This window comes from Thunnus albacares, chromosome 9 (assembly GCF_914725855.1).
Source record: "Thunnus albacares chromosome 9, fThuAlb1.1, whole genome shotgun sequence".
Lineage (NCBI taxonomy): Eukaryota > Metazoa > Chordata > Actinopteri > Scombriformes > Scombridae > Thunnus > Thunnus albacares.
In genome coordinates this window covers 27,075,068-27,098,243 of record NC_058114.1, presented here as the reverse complement: position 1 = coordinate 27,098,243, position 23,176 = coordinate 27,075,068, and the positions used below count along the sequence as shown (strand labels likewise).

At 40.6% G+C, this 23,176-nt stretch overlaps 2 protein-coding genes across 5 annotated transcripts; both read left to right on the top strand.

The window, feature by feature from the left end:
- Nucleotides 1-1,813: 1,813 nt before the first annotated feature.
- Nucleotides 1,814-6,835, top strand: LOC122988645 (complement C1q tumor necrosis factor-related protein 7). The gene is made up of 3 exons (XM_044361110.1): nt 1,814-2,243; nt 4,211-4,447; nt 5,945-6,835. Exons 1-3 carry the CDS (start codon nt 2,222-2,224, stop codon nt 6,571-6,573), a joined length of 888 nt encoding a protein of 295 aa, XP_044217045.1. The 5' UTR covers nt 1,814-2,221; the 3' UTR covers nt 6,574-6,835.
- Nucleotides 6,836-7,102: 267 nt separating this feature from the next.
- Nucleotides 7,103-23,016, top strand: cc2d2a (coiled-coil and C2 domain containing 2A). Of its 4 annotated transcripts, XM_044361097.1 has the most exons (40): nt 7,103-7,352; nt 7,489-7,570; nt 7,825-7,875; nt 8,094-8,174; nt 8,304-8,457; nt 9,453-9,541; nt 9,681-9,782; nt 9,886-9,966; nt 10,052-10,267; nt 10,399-10,555; nt 10,668-10,804; nt 10,903-11,034; nt 11,939-12,148; nt 12,288-12,394; nt 12,498-12,638; nt 13,258-13,414; nt 13,613-13,884; nt 14,175-14,352; nt 14,512-14,665; nt 14,833-14,980; nt 15,748-15,886; nt 15,973-16,176; nt 16,281-16,373; nt 16,467-16,558; nt 16,804-16,932; nt 17,790-17,957; nt 18,120-18,177; nt 18,271-18,380; nt 18,880-18,976; nt 19,089-19,187; nt 19,311-19,487; nt 19,979-19,993; nt 20,119-20,322; nt 20,451-20,540; nt 20,624-20,737; nt 20,860-20,994; nt 21,132-21,254; nt 21,341-21,399; nt 21,496-21,673; nt 21,841-23,016. In XM_044361097.1, exons 3-40 carry the CDS (start codon nt 7,870-7,872, stop codon nt 22,024-22,026), a joined length of 4,992 nt encoding a protein of 1,663 aa, XP_044217032.1. In that variant the 5' UTR covers nt 7,103-7,352; nt 7,489-7,570; nt 7,825-7,869; the 3' UTR covers nt 22,027-23,016. The 4 variants fall into 4 exon arrangements, with proteins under 4 accessions (XP_044217032.1, XP_044217034.1, XP_044217033.1 ...); XM_044361099.1 differs by lacking the exon at nt 16,804-16,932 and having other exon boundaries at nt 7,104-7,352; XM_044361098.1 differs by lacking the exon at nt 19,979-19,993 and having other exon boundaries at nt 7,104-7,352.
- Nucleotides 23,017-23,176: the final 160 nt, after the last annotated feature.

Here is a 23,176-nt window from a genome sequence, read left to right as displayed (position 1 = left end):
AATCAGAGACAATTATGTCATAAATATATATACATATACACACATGCATACATGCACATGCACTCATTTATATACCCAAATACTTAAATACCACAGTTGGAAACAACACAGTAACACAACATCTGAGCAGGTGTAGGCTGAGGCTACAGCTTATTTTGCTTGTTCTTTCTTATTATGAATTTTTATATTTGTTCAGTAAATTTTAAAACTTACTAAATGTTCTACATGTTTTCAATTCCTCCCTACAGCTGTTCCATAAATTCACACTTTTGACTGAAATACAATGATATAAATTCCTTTCAAATCATATTGATTTTATTTCATTTTAAACAACCTTTGGTTACTTTCACATAATAATTTATTTTTAGCTCAATACATAATTTGAACCATTTTAAAGTCAACAAAATCTTTAAATTTTAGAGCCTTTAATTTAATTAACAGTGAGTAAGATGGTCCTTTATATGTAGTTTTGTTTACAATTCTTGTGTTTCTCTTTTGAAGTTTGAAGATTTGCATTTGTTTTATGTGTATTTTCCCAACACTTCCACACAGTAATTGGAAAAAGGAACTATAAGATAACAGTATAAGGTGTATAATGAAGCCTGTTTTAGAAAATCTTTAATTTTATACAGAATTACAATTGACTTTGAAATTTCTGCTTTGATATAATTTATATTAATTTATTATCTATAATCAGTCCCAGAAATTTAACTTCAGACACTTTCAATTTCAACATTGTTTATCATGAGTTTGCTGAGCAACGACACTTTAAATGAGTTATGCAATATGGTTTCACCTCAGTGTGAAGAAGCTTCATATAACCTATCGAATCCTCACATCATGTTTTGCACAAAACAGATTAAAACACACTTAAACATAATAACTTAAGGCCACTGAAATCCAGTGTTTCATATCAGTTGTGACAGATATGTTGTGAACACATGTCAAAAAAAAGTAAAATATAAAAACTCAATATTTACACAGTTGATTCCCCGCACTACTGAGGCTGCAATAATTATTTAATTTCTTATGACACAATGTTTATATGAGAATCTGTATCTATTTTTTTATGCGCATCTGTTATACAATTTACCTATGATTGTGTTCTGTAAAGAAAAATTCAAACATACAAAGTTTAACAAGTGTGTTAAATCAGTGGAAGGCAAATAGTGGCACGTGGGCCAAATCTGGCCCTCCAACAAAAATAGTTATGTCAGTAACAGCACTTTGAAGCAGTGAAGCAGCCCACTGTTTAATGTGTCTGGAAAAGTTATCAATTACATTTCTATTCTTGTAGCGTAACACAGAGGATATGTTCATGTTTGAGTCATGAGTCATTTTTTGCCAGATGAGTATTAACACAAGCTGCTGTCACTCTATTAACCCTCACTTACTGATGGTAATTATGACAAATGCCCTCAGATACAACCAACAACAAATGGTTTTATAAACCAAATTGATTCTTGAATGAATTAAAAAGCATATTAACAACATATTAGGATGTGTTTTCACTGTGCCTGTAACACATTAAATGATTAGTGCTGAGAAAAACTGTCCCATTGTTGAATCTAATTGCTGACCCCTGCCTTCAATTATATTTAATAATAAAATCATTAGAATAAGTGGTCATATTAATATACCATCATGATGTTGATTATATATTTTGCATATGGTATCTATAAAGATGACCTCAACCTAACCATATGTGAGAGGAAAATAATCCAAGAAGTCTACTAGAGGCCCCCTCTAGGGGTAAATGTCAGAAGTGCAACTGAGATCAACACAGGTCAACCAGACACAAATGACAACTGGCATTAATTTGATTTGGCATAGAACAACTTCCTCATTCTGCAACATCCAAGTTTTTTAACCTCTTCATCCATGACATAATGGAGATGGGATGTGTGTACATGCTGTCCTTGCCTGGATGATAGCTGTTTGCCTTGGGAAGTTTATGAGGCAGGGAGAAGGGAGTGGATAAGTGGGTGAAGGAGGGAGGGTTGGAAGGAGTGAGTCCAGGCTGCTGCTGCTGCTGCTGCTGCTGCTGCACTACAGGACGCTGTCAGCAGCGAAGCAGCTGGGCTCTGCACACAGATGTCTGAGGGCATGGCAGAAAAATATGAATAACATGTTAAACAAGGACTTAAGTCATCAGAAAGAGCGGAATCAGCGCAGATAAGACAAAGACACTCAACACTGAGAAACTTGATCAGCTTTGGAAATGAACAGCTGCCAACTGTGGGGTAAGAACACTAGTTACGTATCTCTGTCTGTACTGTTTACTGACTGCATATCGCAGAACATCCTTCATTCAGAATATTAATAACATGATGTACGCAACAAAAATGCTGCTGTTTTTGGGATTTCAAGTTTTTAGATAGAACAAACTGAGCAAATACCTTGAATAACTTTTCAAATACCTGTCTGTGTGTGTGTGTCAGCTGCATTCACATGTGTGCACGGTGTGTAAATACAGTCATTTAAATACATATGCATGTTCTCACCTAGAGAAGATAGATGTCTTCAAATTCCTTATTTGTTTATTGTGAACATTTTTGACAGGATGACCTGGAATCATAAACGACCTCAGGAATCATAAGGAGACTTGGATCTGACATCAATTAGAAAGACCTAGAGGCTATATTATAGCTGAAAGTGAACACAGACGTTTTCAGTGAAAGACAGCCAAACTGAATTCTTAGTTTCATCTGCAGAATCTGCTTTGCTTCACCTGTTACAATGAGAACTATGAGTTTTTTAAGTGGAGCTCCTAATAGGACATTCATTTCATTACATGTCTTTCTTCATTCATACAAAGAGTAGTCAGAGTTTAAATATGACAATATTTTGGAATTTAATGCATCTTTTTAAAAGTGTGGCTTGTCAATGAATGAGTTGTGTCTGTCTGTGTTTGTGTGAGACTGCATTCTTTGCATGCATTTACAGTAAGTCCTCATGCACAAGCACATGAGACTGTGCCTGTAATAGAAGAAGGCCATTTCTTTAATTATGGCCATTTACTAATGTTGACATCACCACTTCAGCGGAATTGGCGGGCGGGGTTTCTCTCTCACAGGACCTCACACTGGCTCTGTGACCAGTGTGACTACCCTCAAACCACCATCAAATCAAAAACATGCTACACTAACAGCATGGAAGGTTTCTGTGTGTGTCTCATAGAGCAGGCTCAGCTTGTTCATATCATGTTGTGTGTGTGTGTATGTGGGCACGCGCCTGTACACAGGTGTTTATGTGATCTTGTTTATCTCATCGTGTTAATGTCTGTCTCGTAGTACACACACAATTTGTCTTTGACAGATAAACCAAATGTGTATTGGCAAGGAAACATATTGAAATCGAAGAAAGATGCACTTATTTTTAAAGACAGACAAGGGGATGACCCACATGTTCCTACGCCCCCGCCAACCAGAGACAGCCAGCCAAGGAGCAGATGCAAATCTCACATTCTCACACACACCCACATTGGCTAATATTCAAAGAACAAGCATGTGAATTAATCAAATCCATAAATCTGTTAAATTCCATAATATATGCATTTATTGCGTCTGTTTAATGTCCAAAATCTAAAAGGTTGCCAAAGTGGATTTAAGCCTAAGTATGTGGTCACTCATTCACCACTTTTGAACTCATGGTTATTTTCTGCCAGTGAATTAGAGTAATACATGATGAGATTGGGTCTCTCTCTCTCTCTCTCTATCGCTCTCTCTCTCTGTCTTTGTAACATTATGTATTATGTTTCTGTTTCTGTCTCCTCAAGTGCCATTGCTTCATGATTAGGTTCCCCTGACAGAAATTGCACTGGATGTTATGTCATAACTTGGGAATGTTTTGAGAAGGGGGGGGGGGGCTACTTGGAACAGAGACAAAGGTTGTGTTTGAGGTCTCTCTCATGCAGTTTTGTGATGGATGAGAACATCAATATGTGAGACACAGCCATCTGGCCTCATGCTGTGCTTGATCACAAATTAGATTCTTTTGTTCTGTCTGCAATCATGACAACACCACTCTACGTGTTTTATAGCGATGTGAAACCTGATAACACATTCCCATTTCTGGTCAGAACCTGTTTAAGAGTCTGGCACCACAACATGCACTTTCTTTATTTCTCCCCTTTTCTTCAAATATCTGTTTAATTACAAAATTATTTTGTTCCCCGTGTCAGGAAATGATGTGTTGTTTGATTTCACAGATTTGAAGATGTGGGCATTGATGGGAGCTGTCTGCCTGTGCCACTGTGTCTTTGGACAGCTGTTTGAGTCCAAGCTGAAAGGAGCACCACGTCTGATCTGCAGTGTCCCCGGGTCACCTGGCCTGCCTGGAAAGCCTGGTCCCAGCGGGCCCGCGGGAGCAGATGGGAATGTGGGTATTCCTGGAAGAGATGGCAGAGATGGCAGGAAGGGTGAAATGGGAGAAAAGGGAGACACAGGTATAATATAAAACATAAACAGATACAGAATCGGTTTATGTGTGCCGATACACCACCAGTCTGCACAAACATAACGGCACACAACGGTTTTCTCATCTGACAGCTGGCATGAGTGGGAGCTAGGCAGGAGAAGATGAACTGATGAGTATCGTAGAAGAACTCATTATAATTAATAGCATGATCATAAAATAAAGTGTCAGTGGTATAAGATAGCACACACTGCAGGCTTAACGATGAATAATATATCTAAATAAACAGGCCTCCGGTCTCCAACTCCACCAAAACAACATGATTATTTTGTCTGGTACAGAGCTGACCATTTGTTATCATAGCAAGCAACAGAAGACAACAAAAAAGGAGATGAAATCTACATCTGTGATTCCCAATTTCTCATTACAGAGAGGGAACTTAGCAACAATCATAACATCGGTCTCTTAGGACTCATTCTTCAGACTTGGCCATTACAGCTGAGCACTGAGGCAAACCAAAATGTGGCATCAGTAGCCTCAGTAGAAAATGACAAACACATAATGACACTGATATGCACTGTATAAAACCTGCAAATAGACATTTCTTCATTTAACCTTCATGTTTTAACAGCAATACAGACACTTCTTCTGTCTTTACTGTGTGCTGTTTTAATGCAGGTGTTACATACTGAATTTCTTTCCATCTGACTGCTGCTGCACCATATTCACACTGAAGCTCATTATTATTATTGGGAGAGCAGAGCTGGCTGAGCGTAAGGATTGGGAAGTGTTTCAGCTATCGGAGTGTGGGTGTGTATATGTGATTTAGGTTTTGCATCACAGCCCTCCTACCAAATTATGAGATGTTACACATATCTAAGCTGTAGGCTCAGAGTTTTCCCACAATACAAACAATTTATGGTACTTGTTCACAGCTTTGTATGGATTTCCTCTGAATTGTTTATTGAGAAGATATCTATTTCTTGTGGGTGAAGCTTTCATAAGTTACAAAACAAACATATTTGGGAAGCCAATGTCTGTTAGTCTCATCCACCAGAGCTGGTTTTCTGATATCATCTATGCAGTTTGAACTGTAATAAACCTGTCAGTGATAAATAAACGTTATGCACCTGTGTTTTCCATTATGTGAGGAAATAGGAATTCAGACACACACCTTCACTTAAACATTAAACTACATATTCAGAAAACAATGGCGTGCTTGCACAAATATACAGTATGCGTGATTCACAGTGTTTCCTAGCTCCAGGGGATTTTCTGTGTGAATCGTCAACTGGATTTGGATGAATCAATTCAAAACCGTGCTGTTCAAAATGTCAAGGTGGCTGTGTTCCAAGGATGACTTAATACATGACACTGGGTGGGGAGTTGTGTTGCCATTGACTTCCTTAAATAGGTTCAGCAAATGCAGCACAGAGACTGATTCTTATTGCCAGGAGGTTTACGAAAACCATCACTTCATCAATAAATATGCAGAAATGTTGAACCCAACATGATTTTTTTGTTTCAGGGATAAAGGGCAGGGTCGGACCGACAGGTAAGATTGGGGGTCGAGGTGACCGTGGCCCTGCAGGGAAACAAGGCCCTAGAGGAGAGAATGGAGAGGTGGGCCCACCTGGTCCTCCAGGACACAATGGAGAGAAAGGGGAAAAGGGCAAACAAGGGACACGTGGAACTTCAGGAATCTGCAAATGTGGCAGCCTGCTGCCGAAATCTGCCTTCTCTGTGGGAATCACCAGCAGCTACCCCACAGAGAAGACCCCCATCAAGTTCAACAAGGTCCTGTTTGATGAGGGCGGACATTACAACCCACGGACGGGCAAGTTCATCTGTGCATACCCAGGCATTTATTTTTTCTCCTATGACATTACACTGGCCAACAAGCACCTGGCAATTGGCCTGGTACAGAATGGCCAGTATCGCATCAAAACCTTTGACGCCAACACAGGGAACCATGACGTGGCATCTGGGTCCACTGTGATGTACCTGAACCCAGAAGATGAGGTGTGGATGGAGATCTTCTACCACGACCAGAACGGTTTATTTTCTGATCCAGGCTGGGCTGACAGCTTGTTCTCTGGCTTCCTTCTTTATGCTGACACAAACTATTTTGACACACTGGCAGAGGACTACGCATAGAACCTGGAACACACACAAAAAAAACACACACAAAAAAATGCTCATCACTGTTGTTTTGATAGTTTTAGCTATCACACATATGGTATGTGAAGCTATATTTTTATAAAAATATTTGTACTGCTTGTTATATTGTTACTATAGAGACTTATCTACTGATGTAAACGAACAGGATTTAAGCTTGAATGACTTTTTGATTTATTTGTTTTGGGTTGAGGGTGGAAGTTGGATCAATAATAACTTAAATAAACATTGTTGACAGGTAGAGCTTGAGAGGTTTTTATTTGCATCAAACATGTGTGAGAGAAACATCTTCAACATTTTAACATGAGGTCAGTTCAGATCAGGCTTAAGTGTTGTTTTTGGCAGTTATGCAAAGGGAGCAGCCCTCAGAAAACCTTGTTGGTGTTGCGCATATTATTGCTTCTCGGACTCCGTAGTAGGCGGTCCTTACATCATGACGTTGCTTGATTGAGAGCCCGACGGACGAATGGAAATCTAAAACAGCGGAAACCGGATTTATTTTCAAGGTAGGTCGAGAAGTAGTTTATCTCGTTACTAGGCAGCGATAACGGCGCCCGTTTGCGATGTATTGAGAGAAAATAATTTGCCTTAATTAATTAACACAGTACAAATGATACGCCTGCAGGAATACATACATTGCAGTAAAGTTACGTTAATGGTTTATAACAAAGACAAGACCAACACTGGGGATAGTCGGGCTGCTTTCTACTCTTTATTATTGCAAAGAGAAGTACCATCGTCACCCTGGCCTCCTCAAGGTAAGTTAGTATTGCTCTCTTGGTTTGTACTTTAAGCAACTTTAATGTAGCTGTATGTCTTCGACAAGCCACTTTTTTTTTTTTTTTTTTAGCTTTTTAGCTAAGCTAACGGTAACTGCCCCTGTCTCTATTGTAGTGATATCCGAGAAAAACTGCGAAAGAAGCGTCGTGCTTTGCAAGACACTTTGGTAAAAAACAGAAATGAGGACGACGTTCAGGTAAAGTTATACATGAGTAATCATAAATGTTCCCAGATAAACATGCTATAACTGTCAGTGCTTTTGTTGCTGTGTACTGACAGCCACATAGAGAGACACTCATAGAGTTCATCCAGCCCAAACTAAACAAGAGTCCTCCTTGACAAGACTCAACATGACCTGGAGGAGCGGCTCAGCTTTATACAAACTCAAAGTCAGACACACACAGATAGAAGAGCTGCTAACACTTTAGTAAATGTAACTGTACTCGATAGGCTCTGGTTCCGTCTACCAAGTTGAGTGGAGAGAAACGACAAACTATGAAGGTTGGTGCGTGTGTGTGTGTGTTTTGTAGCTGAGCCTGAGCCTGTAGGCTCTAGTTGCCCGCATGTGTGTGCTGCTGGCTGCTCAACACCAGTTTCCTACTTGCTTTTCTTTACAATTAACTGCAAATAAACCTTTTTACCAGCTTAAGCAATGAGTGTGCAAAATGTGAGTGTGGATGGATACAGTTTGTTTTAACTGTGTGTCTGTGTTGTAACAGGACCCTCAAAGCAGTGAGGAAGACCCAGGAGAGACTCTGAAACGCACATTAAGGGCCCAGAGACAGAGGCGGAAGAAAAGGGTAGATCTTCCTCTGGCACCCTCGATTCTATTTCTGTCATTTCATTGATAACTGTTTCATATTTATCAGCTATAACCATATATATATATATACATGTTAACCACTGCTTTGTCTCTTGACATATATTAGCTGCTTGAACAGTCTTCAACCCAGGATGATGATGATGATGATGATAATGTGGAGGAGATCTCCACCATCCAGCACCACAGTGAAGATGAAGAATCAGCTGAGAAGACAGCTGACTCAGTGGTTTCATCAAGACCTCCAACTGGTTCTCAGAGAAGTGAGCCTTCATGTCCTCGCTAAACCTGCCTCTCCCTCTATAGAGTTTGGCTGAGAGTGTATACAGTTCAACGGCAGAGTACTGTTAAAAATGTTTTACTAGTATCAATACCATTTTTTTTTAAACTTTATTTTGCAGTGTATAAAGACATTTTGTTTTCATTTTTCAAAAAAGGTGTAAAAATAACATAATTATGATTTACAGTACCAGTCAGTTGTACACACCTTCCCATTCCCGTGAAGTGTGTCCAAACTTTTGACTGGTCCTGTAAGTCTGGAAATATTTTATCAAAGAATGAGTCAACAAAATTTAGATGCTGACCAACCACTCAATGCCAACATATCAACAAGTCCTCCAAATGAAACGACCACATAGGTCATTGGTACCTACACTCCAGAACAACCAACTAGAGTGTAATATGCCGCTTTACAAAACCATTACAAATCACTGTTAAAAAAGAATTATGTTTTATGGTGTGACAACGGTGTGGTTAAGGTCTGGTTAGGTTAAGGCACAAAAAACACTTGGTTAAGGTTAGGAAAATCATGGTTTGGGTTAAACTAATCACTTGAAACCGTTGTTGTCCAAACTTGCGGTTGAAAACATGACACTTGCAGTTGGAAACGGTAAACAAACGGTGGTCTCCTACAGCTTTTGCCATGTTTTGCCATCTAACTATCTATCCAGCCATCCACCCAACCCGCCTCCTCCTCATGAGGAAGTCACCTTATATTGACGTCATCTGAACTGCATCACTTCCCCGATCATAATTACTACGTCCGCTAGATGGCGTCTGTCACTCAAACGTAACTATGTGGGCGACTGAATTTACGATCTATAGTGTTGTTTTTCTCAGGAGGACAGGCTCCAACATATAGTATGATTGCTACAGAAACAATGTTCATTTTGTCATTAAGCACTGAGGTTTGATATTCAATCCTTCATATATTCTGAGTAATACATGTAATTATTGTTTTGTGATGTGCTTTGTCTAGGTCTCTCCTCAAGAATTCAGCATGCTCCCTCTCACCAATTAGACAGTTTTGTGACACGGCGCTTGGAGGAGAAGCTGAGAGCTGCCAGGGTAAGCATCTAGCTTTTGTCTTTGAATTAGAGTCTGAAGCTGATCCTATTCCAAAATCCACTTGCTTGCAAAAATTGTAATTGCAAATCCTGGATGGAAGTGTTGAGCTAAAATTACTGATGCATAATGTGTGTTCTAGTCTAAAGGTGAGAGCCTTCAGCAACAGGAGGCCTCTTTAGAGCCAGCCAGTCGCCTGCAGAGCCTCAGAGACAGAGACACTGTAACAAGGTTTGACAGAGAGGTGAGGATCTACCTCAACCGTGACTGCGTAGGGTCCCTCTAACCATGACTGTACCCATGTAATTCAATCCAGCAGCGGTGGTTTAACTCCCAGTGTTTTACAGGTTGATTCAGACAAGGATGGAAGACATGACGTCCCTCTGGCCCTCAGCACCAGGGTCAAGTTCCGAGAAGCAGCGAGACGAGTAAGGCTTGAAACAAGATAGCAAACCTTTTATGTACAAACGATTTGTATCATTGTATTTATTTATTTATTCTTCACAAATACAGGTAGAAAAAGGCCTACCGACTGCAGAGGAGGCATACAATTTCTTTACATTCAGCTTTGAGCCAGATCCACAAGATAAGACTGAGAAGATGAGCAGGAAAAGACAAAAGCAGAGAAGAACAACAGAGGAGGACAGAGATGAAGAAGGAGGAGAGGAAGTTGAAGAGCAGGAAGATGCTGAAGTAGATGAAGATAACCAAGATGAAAATGAAGACCAGGTAAGACACCGACATTGATATTGTAAGAAATGAGCCACCTGTAGGAACAAATGGACTGATTATGCGAAACTGTTTCTAAATAATCGTCTGAACATTGTTCCAAATGCCTCTTGTTTTCTGTCACGCCTTAGGGTGAAGAAGCTCCTCTTGTGCAAGATAAAGAGGATTTATTTGTCGTTGAACAATCATCCCAGGACTTCCTGCAAGTGAAGAAAGCAGAGTATGTTGGGTACCGAAAACTTGCTCAGGGACAAAGTGAGCTCCTCTTCACGCCAAGTTTTCGAACAGGTATTCTATAATGAACAAAACCTTCTGGTTCACATCTTTCAAATATTGTAGTGTCAGCTGTAGTATTCTGTTCAGGACTATCTTTTAAATCATTTATATATCATTGTCATAGTCCCAACCTCCATTAAACTGCCTGAAAACATGAAGCCCCGCTATCTGGAGGATGAGGGTCTGTATGTAGGAGAGAGGCCCCCTGTATCTCCTACCAATGAGAACATTCTGGAGAACCGCATTTTAAAAATGGAGGAGGTAACAACAGCCAACATGCCAGACATCTCAACAACGTCACTGGCTCTCAGCCATTAACCAGGCGGTCTTTTAAATATATCTTCTCTTTATTTATCAAGGGAAAGAAGTGGTTTGGAGACGATGGCAGGATCATGGCTCTGCCTGACCCCATAAAGGAATCATCCACAAGACCTCCTCTCTTTCACATGGAAGAGGACCTGGACCCTGCACTATACACTGTGTACAGGAAGGTCAGACACACGCCCACTCTCTCTTCCATCACTACATTCATTTGCCACATCTAAAGCGCCATGCACATTCATACACTGAAAGTATTGTGGCGCTCTCACATTTGAATGTTCTCGATTCCCTTTGCCATTTTGAAAAAAAAAAAAAAAGAAAAGGGCAGTGTGGCATTTGGTACAAAGGAACAGGGAGGGAGGGGTGTTTGTTATGAGGGCAGAGCTGGAGGCCGACACATTTATATATCATCTCTACAGACAATATACATCAAAACTCCAACAGAGCATTGTGGGAATTAAAAGTATAAACACTGTGAAGAAGAGTTGAAGCTGAAATTGAATATTATTTATTATATGTGTTGCCTTTACTCTTAATGTCTGCTTTTCTGCTAGAAATGAGACAGAAGAGTTTTAAACTATAAGTACAACATCTATGGAAAAGCCAGAATCACATTTATTGGTGTGTTCATTAATCTCAAATTTTGCAATGGCGTGACTGACTGTAGAGAAAAAAAAATATGACAAACATTTAAACTCTGAAATACCTGACAATGCTCGTAAAACAGACCCAAAACAGTGTTCAGATCTGGTTCACTGGTTGGGAGTGTCTGTGTGGGAAGCAAGTGTGTCCTTATTTTCATTTTTATTCTGGAAACTAACACAGCTGTCATATATAATCTTCTAGAAAACAGAGCATTCATTGTAGTTCAGTTGGGTGTTTACGGCTTATTGTTATCATGCGTGACTTTTCATTTCAGCGCTCCCTGATGGGTGCTATTAATCTTGCCAACTATTTCATGCTTCCTTTAAGCTTGTATACATACTTAGATTCACACAAGCACTGAGAAATATTTCATAGGGATTATTATTTTCCAGAACGTTGCATGACGGATGATGTTATTCTGTCCTCCAGGCGCTCAAGTCCAAGTATGCAAATCTGTACATTTCTGGTGCAGCAGACCCCGAGGGAGACTATCAGCTTGATGTTGATGTCTCAGGACTTATCTTTTCTCATCACCCACTCTTCAGCCGTGAACATGTCTTGGGGGCCCGTCTGGCCCAGCTGTATGACCAGCACCTCACTAGGCAGCACAATAACTTCACAGGACACCTCACTGACAAGGTAAACTCCATAGCCATCACAATAATCACCTGTGTACTGTGTCTGGGGCTACATTCCTGAATAAGATGTTTAATTCCTTGTATTATTCAAACAGGCCATATATACATTTAATGTATTCTGTGTTTCTTGTCTGCTGTAGTTGAATGGATTGAGGAGAACACTGCGAAACATCCTTGAGATCCACGGCGGTCAGAGCCTCACTCAGGCCATGCAGCAGCGGATATCTGAGTACAGTCTGGAAATTAGGTGAGTTTGTCAGATTGTATCCTGTTCATTCTAGAAAGATGTACCCTTTGGCACTATGACAAGCAATATTCCTACTGTATGTTCTTCCCTATTTATATCATAGGAACACTCGGCAGCTGCGAGACAGTGAGCAGGAGAAAGACAGGACTCTGCTAAAGAATGTAGTTAAAGTTTGGAAGGAGACCAAAGCCCTGAGAGAGTTTCAGAGGTTCACCAACACACCCTACAAGCTCTACCTCAGAAGGTAAACACTGAAGTCAAAGTCAAATATTATTCCTGTGATCACTGACAGTTTGTTCTCAGATTGTACAGTAAAAGTTATTTATTTTTGTGGTTAGACTGTCCATGTCTGGAAAGTTTAATCAAAGGATAGGTTCACAGTTTTTCAAGTCTGTCTTAAAACAGTAGTCAGGTGCTCATATGATAAGTGAAACATATTTGGACTAAATCCACTATCATCAACGTTTATCTGAAGCTAATATGAGGGTTCAGCCATCTAAATTAGTCAGTGTATATCCTCCCGAGTTAGTCTTTTCTTGTATAAATTCCCCCTTTTTTGTTACTCTCCTTCCTCTGCAACTCAGCAGAAACAGAGAGACACTGTCCAGGGAAACACAAATATATCATTTTATATTAAGGTGATGGTAACTTTGGATAGATATCCATTTGTTTTGACTAACTCAGATTGCAGAAGCCTCATATATGCTTCAGATAAACTTTGGAATATATTTTCGCATGGGAGGAGGATCTGATTTTGTTCCCCATCACTTACATTGAAAGCACATTATGAATGGCCATATGTGAGTATGTTCTCATGAAAGTGTTTTATAGATTCTTGTCATGAATATGTTGTGTTCCTCCAGGGAAAATGTAGATCGGGTGTCAGATGAGCGGGAATATGAAGATGAAATCTTGGCAGAGGTTGTGGAACTAGAGGCGGAAAGTGAGGAAGACTACCAGAACAAGCTGGCTGAGTATAAGAAACAGCTGGAGGAGTGGAAGCTCTGGAGAAGGAAACAGGTGCCTCGCTATTTACTGGCCACGGCTTAACTGAGTCACTTGTTGTCAGTCAGGCAATGAACCCACTAATTATCTGTCATGAAGAATAATAAATAAAGTTCAAATTCTAAATTAAAATCAGTACATTCTTGTATCTTGTGGGCACATACACATATATACAGTATATTGATAAACACATGGTGCGTTCACCTTTTTCAGAAAGCCAAAAAGAAGAAGAGAAAAAAGAAGAAGAAAGGCCAGTCACAGGATGACACAGAAGAAGAAGATGATGACCAGGAACTGAGTGAATCGGAGGGGCCTGTTGAAGAAGGCCCCCCAAAGCCGGAGCCTCCAGAGAAGCCAGACTTTGATTCAATAGAGCAGCAGGTCAGAGAGAAAGCCTCCAGGATACGCAGGAAACCAGGAGAGTCCATCCTGATCCCTGAGCTGTCTGCATCTGGAAACATCACTGCTAGTGAACTCTGCCCCAGGTATGAGCAGAAACTCTGAGCAAGTCAAAGTAAGCCAGTAAGATAAAAAGATTTCAGAGTATTGAGTGTTTTTTGTAAACAAGTAAAGAATATGTCGAAATACAGCAGATAAGTATCAAGAGTATTTTGAATCAACCCCGCAACGAGTGAAATGATCTCACCCACTGGCATATTTATTCACTGGTCTTGAGAACAGTTAATAAAACAGAACAGGACTTATGAAGATGTACCACACCCTCACTGTGCTATTGTGGACCTTTTTCATCACCTTCATTTACTCCTTGTTCTAGGGCTGAAATAGCTAGAAGAGAGGATGTTGCAAGACGTTCTCTTTTCATCAAGATCCTATACAACGAAAAAGAAGTTTCACGAACGGACAGCCGGCCCATGAACACTGATTTCAGAGTGCACTTTGGCCAGATTTTCAATCTCAAGATAGTTAATTGTCCCCAAAGCATCAATTTACAGGTGCAGTATAGACACATTTAGTTTTCTGCTACAGTACTTTGTATAATACACACATTTGCCTGATAGATGACTACACTGGGTGAGAGTTTTATTTTGTTCTCACCATTTCTGCCTCTATGTGTGTGTGTGTGTGTGTGTTTGTCCACTGTGCATGGGTAGGTGTTTGAGGAGATTGGCTCATCATGCTCGCTCCTTGCACAAGTGTACGTGCCAGTGCCAGAGCCCACAGTCTTGACGGGCAGCGTCCCTCTTGAGGAATTTGAGTTTAGCAGCAACCAGAGAGTGATGTACGACCATGAGGGCGTGGGAAGTGGTAAATGTCTTTGTTTGATAGATAGTTTCATAGCTCAGACCTGAAACAATGTAACACGCGAATTTGGAATAATTTATATGTTTCAGTAGCACATCAATGTTATTCATAGCCGTATCATTTCACTTATCTCTGCCTTCCTGTCTTTCATCCTCTCTCTGCCTCGTCAGATGTGCCCCTCTCCTTCGAGGCTGACGGCAGTAACAAACAGACCCTGTTGACCTCTGGGAAGCTGTCATGCTGTGTTTCTTGGGGGATTGGGGAGGATGATGTACCCCTCGCCCCTCCTGTGTCTCAACAACCTGGTGGCATACACAGGTAGTATCTCTACTCTAAGGACAGTACAGGTGGTTTTAGCTTGCGAGGCAGCTGGATTCATGAGATCATGTGAGAATCCATCCTGTCAGGCTTCAAGTTATGCACTTATGGCTAAACCAACAATGGTTTGGACCAATCAGCGTCCTATGAGGAACTACTGGCAGCTACAGGCGTTGTTTAGGTGTGACGACAGCAAGAAATTAGCCCGTGACCTGCCAAGTATTTTTTGAAAGTGCTTGCCCTTATCCAAACAATTTCCAAAGACGACTTCTCAGATGGTTCTGTGTAACAAATCATCTGGTGCATCAGGTTGGCATGTTTCAGCTCTTAATCTACAAATCCTGCATGATTCACATCACTGTTGACTGTTTTCCAAAGCATACCACAGGTGTTTATATTCGTAAATGGTTATGCAGCTGAGAGCTCGGGAAGTTTCTGGAAACTCTTCTATGTTGATGCATTCAAACAGTCATGGAAAAATGCTGAAGTGCAACATATTGAGATTTTTCTATTTCACAACAATCATGTCATGCATTTATCTGAAGGAAGGTTCAGGTCTCCATAAGTTGAGTCTTATATCATATTATAATTAGTTTAAACCAGTGGCTACACTTGTCAGCAGTCTAAACACATAATATGCTTTGGAATTAAGTTGTTAGTAATGAGTTGTGTATGCAGTCTGTTGTTTAGATCGAACATGGCAAACTATGTAACAAACTACCCAATCTTTTAGTAGTATTAATCACTTTTTGTCTCTGTGTTGTTAGTGGCTTGGGTCATCTTGATGCTGTCACCTATATTGGGGCATCTGGACTGTATGACATGAAAAAAATCGGGGAGTGGGCCACACAGTCACGACTGGACCCCAACGATCCGAAAAATGCCTCCATCATGCAGCTGCTCAAAGTGGGTACCAGAATACTTTGTGTACCCAAGAGGTCTCAACAGTCCAAGAGCCCTGCAATTTACAGTCGTATCTGTGTTTCTCACAGGTAGCCAGTAGTGGAGAGGTGACCGCTCCGGAGTATTTCCGTCTGGAGCAGCTGCAGGAGGAGTTTAACTTTGCGACCGATGAAGAGTTGGATAGGTCCAAAAGATTCCGCCTGCTCAGGCTGAGGAACCAGGAAGTTGCAGAGTTTCGGAATTACAAGAGTGTTCCCGCTCTAGAGAGAGAGGTCACTGATAAGGTCTTCCAGGTCAGCCTTCTAAATATTTACTGTGGATATGGGAGAATGACGATGCATTCACTCTATATGAAGCAATATTTTTTTTCTCTTTCATTTAAAAAAAATTATTTCAGGAATACGAAAAGAGGCTTAAAGAAGGAGAGATAATTGATACCAAAGAGCATCTGGATTCACACAGAGCCTTAGTGGCCAAATACCTTCAGAAGGTGAGGAGAAACATCTGACTTAAAACTTTTTTCACACCACTCTCAAACATATGATAGCACTAACCTTAGTATGCTCTTTACATTTCCCTACAGATCCGAGAATCAGTCATCAACAGATTCCTTCTCGCCAAGCATCATTACCTTCTATCTGACCTGGTGATAGAAGAGGAGATACCAAGCATTGGGTAAATACACCCTGAGGCATCATTAACCGAAACCGACTCAATAGCCTGTCTCATTTCAAACTCCCATCTGTCACAGCTGACATTCTTCTTTTTTTTTTGGCTTGTGTTATGCATGCTATTTGTTACAGCACAAATACTTCTTTCTTGCCAATCACAGAATATTAATCCAAACATGTACAGTAAGCACTACTTTCTGTGTTGTAATTTATCATTTCTGTATATCCTACGCTTGAACAATTACAAAGAGTGCCTGAACTCCCCGTGCCAGTTGTACAGGAAAGGTTAGATAACTTGGATTACCTTGAACTGTGGGACCTACAGCCAAATCAACCAATCAGAAAGAGTGACAGGGCCTATATAAATCACAGGCTGATGTAAGTATGTTTCTTGGCCGGACGCTGCTTCAGTCTATTTGATCTTGCACTCAACACTGCATTCCCTTGGCTGAGTAATGCTGTCCTCTGGAAGCGTTCAAGTCGCTGTTTTAGAGCAGTTTTCACAACATGAAAATGAAATCTGGAATCAGATATTAATTTCAATCTTGGACGGCGTTTTTGCAGATGCTTGCACAATATTGTACGTCAAAGCCAATCACACAGTAGGGTATCACTTTACGTGTTTTCATTCATAATTGAAAGTGAATGTTATAATCATTTCTGTTCCATTTTTCTGCCATTCTTCTGCTATGCATGTGTAACAGTGGTGCAGGTCCAGGGTATGTTCTTAGAGTTTCTTTCTTTTTCTCTCACCTTCTTTGTCTCTGTGTCTCCGTTTAGTTTGAACCCTGAGCACCAGAGTACAGTAGCGCTCATAGACTTTATGTAGTATTCAGTCCTGCCAGGATTTTGAAGAGAGAATTCCATCAAGACGTTTTGATTTTGAGGGTGTTTTCTCAAAAAATGAAGATGAATTCTAAAATTGCAACAGTTTTGCTAGAATGTTACTATATTTTGCTACTGATATTTTAATCCATTTATAATATATAATAGTTAGTTACTGTAACAACATTATCACATATTTACATTGTTGAGGTAAACTTTCTACACATTTGTATTGTGATCATAAAAACGCAAATTCCTGGAGGGACTGAGTACCGTTGGTGCTAAAGATCCCATCCCATCAGTCAATTAATACTTATTTATGTCCAATATGATATCACTATGAGTACACAATATGTAATCCCATGTAGGTTGCTGACTAAATGATAACAGCTTTTTGTTGTGACAATCAGAATTCTGGGAATAAATCTTTTCAAACTGGCCGAACCAAAACGGCCACTGAAACCTCAGAGGAAAGAAAGAAAGAAGGTAACGGCTCAGAATCTGTCTGACGGAGACATTAAACTGCTGATCAACATCATCCGGGCATACAACATCCCCATCCGCAGGCCTCAGAGCAAGTGAGTGTTTCGTGAACCCAGTCACACGAGAATAGTATAGAATAGAAAAAAATCTCCTTTGCTGTCAGAAATATTCATGAACTATCTCTATTGTGATGATTTAGCGTGGCTTTTAGACATAAGACAGATGTTGAACTTTGTTCCAATGTGTTTTTATTTCAGTAAGCCAGGACAGACGTCTCAGAGTGCCATCCAGGGCAGTGATTGGCTCCTCAGCCAGGTACCATACACCCTCAACCTTACATAAGAGCAAAATCTTCAGTGGCATGGAATGATCTATATCATGTATGTGCTTGTTATTTGTGTGATGTAGGTACAAGTGAGACCCTTTGTTGAGATTTCCTTCCAGCGCACAGTACTTCAAACAACCACCGCTGATGGACCAAACCCCTGCTGGAATGAGGAGCTGCAGCTGCCGTTTAGGTGAACAGCTGTGTATTTCATAGCTTCACTTTTGTCTTATATAATGTGACATAAATGCCTTAGCATTTTCAGAGCAGGATAACACCAGTAATGTGTTTACCTGAGACAGCTTTAATCTGAAATATTGAATAAGAGTTGGTTTATGGAATAGCTCGCAGGTGTTAGTAACAGCATCATAAAGATGATTTGGAGACAACATTCAAGTGTTGGCACTTTGTGAAGTGTGCTGCTGGAAATAGTTCTAGGAAAAATCATTAAAAGATGCTCCAAACTCCTCCAGAACTGCTGATAAGATCAGTGTACTTGTGGCTAAGTCAGTTTTAATCACTTGTACATCTGCAGCTCTTCAAGTTTACACCAATTTTTCTTTAATTATAAATCACTATTTGGACACACCAATTACTGTGTACAGAAACACATGACTCTTTTGAAATATTGTAGTTTTGTACACTTCTCTAACAAACTAGCTGAAATGTTAAACTGTACTTCTTATCTTCAGCGCCCCAAACGGTGACTACAGCACTGCGAGCTTGCAATCAGTCAGAGACGACGTCTTCATCAACATATTTGATGAGGTGGTTTATGAAACTGGAGTGGTGAGTAAAACTGTTTTTCACACCTGTCCTCAAGTATTAATGTCAGCACATGTTCCTGGAATTGCATTAGTTGTTTTTTTTGCTTCACAATTGAACAACTTCTGCTCCTCAGAATGACAAAGACAGAGGGAAATCCATACACACCTGGGTGGAGAAGCACTGGTTGGGCTCTGTCAAGATTCCTTTCAGTACCATTTATTCTCAGTCCAGGGTGAGAGTCCTTGTCGTGTATTTGTTGTGTACAGACGTTGTGGCTTCTTTAACCGAAAAGCACACCGATTGCCTGAATCGCTAACTGATTTTATTGATTTATTTTCGTTATTCCGTCTTGCAGATTGATGGAACATTCAAGGTGAATACACCTGCAGTGCTGCTGGGGTACAGCAAGGAGCGGAGCCATGGCACTAACGGTGGTTATGATACTTTTCGGAGCCTGAGCGAGGGAGCTTTCATCACAATGTTCATCACTATAGAACCTCAGCTGGTGCCTGGAGAGTCTATCAGGGAAAAGGTGATTCTTGTCCAAGTGGAAACCTCAAGGATAGATTCTGTCTGCTTTTTAGTGCCCGTTCTGCATCACTGTCTGCTACTTCATCTCACTTCATGTGTATTCTTAGATGGGTTTCTAGTTCTATATTTTAACACATTTGTTCATCTATTTACATTCAGTATTTTTCCAGATGTTCATATTGAATTATTTTTATAAAAGTTTCCATATTGTACCAGAACAAGAGAAAGTCCACATGAGAGACAGAACAACATGGGTCAGGCCCAGTAGCAAAGGACAAATTACTGGTATATGACACCTGCTATGCTGTTAGTCGAGGAAGTCAACTTGACTATTTTGTGAAACAAACTTGAAAGTTCTACTCACCCTGTAGTGGAAAAGGGTCCCTTGTTCTGAAACAAGCTTTTAACAGTATGCATCAATGTATTCATTTGTTCTCATGTTTGTCATTCTTCTGTTTCACATACTTGCTTTTGCTCTGCTGCATGTACTAGATAAAGGAAGTGAAGGTAAACGTCAGTTAGAACAATATTTTTATTGGCCTAATTCATCAATTCACGACCGCATCATTCTTTATTCGTTTACATAGCGCTGACCTATATTCCTCCGCAGTAACCTTTGACCTCTTATGCAGTTTGACAGCCAAGAGGACGAGCGTTTACTGCAGGCTGCGGAGAGATTCGAGAGAGATGCAGCACAGGGCTACCCGGACCGACCCTGCATGTCCACCGTCATAGACCTCAATGGGAAGACGGTCTTCATCACACGCTATATCCGGCCACTCAACCCGCCACAGGAGCTACTGGACGCCTTCCCCGATAACCCACAGGAGGCCACGGTCAGTCTGATCACCACCCAGACCCGAAGTGGATGAAAGAGGCTGCTCATCTCCTTCAGCAGTCATTGCTTGTATTTCCGATTTGATTGGATTTACTGAACTGACACACTTCCTCTTTCCCCACGCAGGCCCTGGTTGCTCGATTCGTCTCACTCATCCCTTCTCTGCCGGACAGAGTTTCTTTTTCTGCTGTCTGTGACCTGTGGAGCACATGCGATGTGAGTGAACCCTTTCTGATATATTGCAAAAAGAGGGAAATTCCAAACTGACTTTGTGCCTCCTCCTCTTGTTTCATTGGTAGCAATTCCTCACCCTCCTAGCAGGAGATGAAGAAGAACATGCTGTACTGTTGTGCAACTACTTCCTGTCAATGGGCAAGAAAGCCTGGCTTATTATCGGCACTGCTATACCAGAGGTGGGTGACATTTATCTTTAAAACCTGAGGATGTTCCAGATGGGTATATGTGTCATTACAACACCCCTACATGGAGTTAAGTCCTAGGCAGCACTAAACCTTTTGATCTCTTTATTTCACAGGGACCCACGGCGTATGTCTTGACTTTTGAGCAGAGCCGCTACCTGATCTGGAATCCCAGCAGTGGTCAGTCCTACAGCCAGTATGACACTTTCTGCCCACTGCAAACAGTTGGATGCCTGGTCAATGCTGACAATGTGAGTGAGGAGAAAGCAACTATATGACATCAAAATTAACATTTCAAAATGTGACATTTCATTCATCTTCTTTTCACACTGCACCTATCCTATAGTTTGCAGCAGATCATTTGATTTTTATGTGATTTGTCATTTAGGTGTGGTTCAACATTCAAGAGTACACCTTACCAATGAGGATGAGTTTTGACATCACAAAAGCCAATTTGTGGAAGCCAATTTTCTCCCGATCGTTCTCTCACCCGGGGTTGTCGAGCGTACAGGTGAGTGTTTGACATTACCCTGAAATCCTATTGTATATAGTATGTGTTCTCTGATGATACTGGATCTCATTTTCTATTTTCTTCAGCCAGAGGAGCTGGTATATCGCCACACAGACAAAGCAGCTGCAGCAGAGCTTCAGAACAGGCAAGTTATGGCAGCTGAAGTAGTTACTTCTAACAGTGTTGTTTTGATTTGTTAGACTGCGGTTAAACACTCTCATACACATCACACTCTTCATAGGATTGAAAAGATCCTGAAGGAGAAGATCATGGAGTGGCGCCCTCGTCACCCAACCCGCTGGAACCGCTACTGCACCACCACCCTGAAACAATTCCTGCCTAAACTGGAACTGAGCGGGGGGAGGGACCTGGCTGAGGGTCACCGCCACGAGTTGCAGAGCCTGCTGGGAGACAACAGGGTAGGTCTGAGACCAAGTTGGGGAAAAAAATACAAGAATGAGTCATTGTATGATGTCATGAGTCATCAATAGACTATTCTCTGCTCTTGAAAAATGTCAGCTGGCGGAAAGCACATTCATAAATTCCCGTCATAAATAACAACTAATAGGCGTTTCTCTCTTTTTAGATTTCAGGATTCCCCCTGCATCTGCCGTTCTCTGAGATTCGGCCAATCATAGAGGCAGTGTACAGCACAGGAGTTCACAGTGTTCAAGCTTCTAATGTGGAGTTTGCCCTGGCTGTGTATGTGCACCCCTACCCTAATAATGTCCTGTCTGTGTGGGTGTACCTGGCCTCACTCGTCAGGGCATGACATAACTCTCCTCTCTACCACAGTGCTTTGCACCTGTTGTATATAAATGAGCTTCAGTAATTTAAGCTGATGACTTCATGTTTTTACATTTGCTCCCACTTTTTTTTATCTCATCATGTACATACTGTAGATCCTGAGGATACACATTGAGTAACCAGTTATCTGTACATACAAATACCCTGCATTAAATCCCACCTTACTGAATGTTAAGTTTTTTTGACTGTGTCAGAGAATAGCCATTTTTGATACTATATCTTGTATTGCTGTTTTTAATGGGTGGTTTTACAATGTTTGTCTAATGTTTTGCCCACTTACACTGACAAACTTAGGGAACAGAAGTATAAAAATATATAGAAACACCTTTCAATACAATGGAATCCAACACCACTACTAAGAAACAGTTAAAACTCAATACCTCTGACAGTCACTACAAAAACTACACTCACTACAATTTATTGCAGTGCTGTTGTATCAGATTGCCTTAGAATGTGTGTACTGTATATGTAATGAACTTAAAGCTCAGCATACTGGGCTGCTGAAATGTTTTCTACAAATATATTCCTATTACACTACTACATCACATTTACTAGCTTTTCAATTTCTATATTACTCAATTGTTTGCACAAGGGAAAAAAAGACCAACAGACCTTTTTAACCCCAAGATACTTTTATTGTTCTGCTTATGAATTGAACATTTCCAACAGAACACCTCATGCAAGACTTTTGAACAAGCAAATAAATCCTACTGCAGAATGATCTAAGATGCAGTACAACCTACTGAAAGTTGACCAGGTGCTCAGTAGGCTTCTCCCAATCTGAAGGTAATTATTCTAAATCTCCACACTAAAAGCGCTTCAGTGTTGGGTGTTATCAGAATAATCCCTCTCATATGAACGTTGGTCCATTTCTTTGCCCACAACATTGGAGTGCATTAAGAAAAATGTAAGCAAAAAGCATGTTTAGGTGACTATGAATATTAGATATCACAAAGTTGGACAAAAATGATTCAGACTGTAACATGTACCAATTCCTATGTCTGTACATCCCTTTACTGATGTCTCAGTAACGTGGTTGCTGTGCCAGTACTGACTGAACAGTAAATAACAGTCGAGCCTGTGGGGGCCAGTACATCCTCTGTGTATGGCAGGAT

Bases quoted from the DNA above. Each gene is read 5' to 3' on its own strand.
- LOC122988645 (XM_044361110.1), top strand. From the start codon at position 2,222: ATGAACAGCTGCCAACTGTGGG. The intron at 2,244-4,210 runs GTAAGAACACTA...TTGATTTCACAG, and splicing joins GAACAGCTGCCAACTGTGGG to ATTTGAAGATGTGGGCATTG. The intron at 4,448-5,944 runs GTATAATATAAA...TTTTTGTTTCAG, and splicing joins GGGAGAAAAGGGAGACACAG to GGATAAAGGGCAGGGTCGGA.
- cc2d2a (XM_044361097.1), top strand. The intron at 9,783-9,885 runs GTGAGGATCTAC...AGTGTTTTACAG, and splicing joins TAACAAGGTTTGACAGAGAG to GTTGATTCAGACAAGGATGG. The intron at 10,556-10,667 runs GTATTCTATAAT...TCATTGTCATAG, and splicing joins CACGCCAAGTTTTCGAACAG to TCCCAACCTCCATTAAACTG.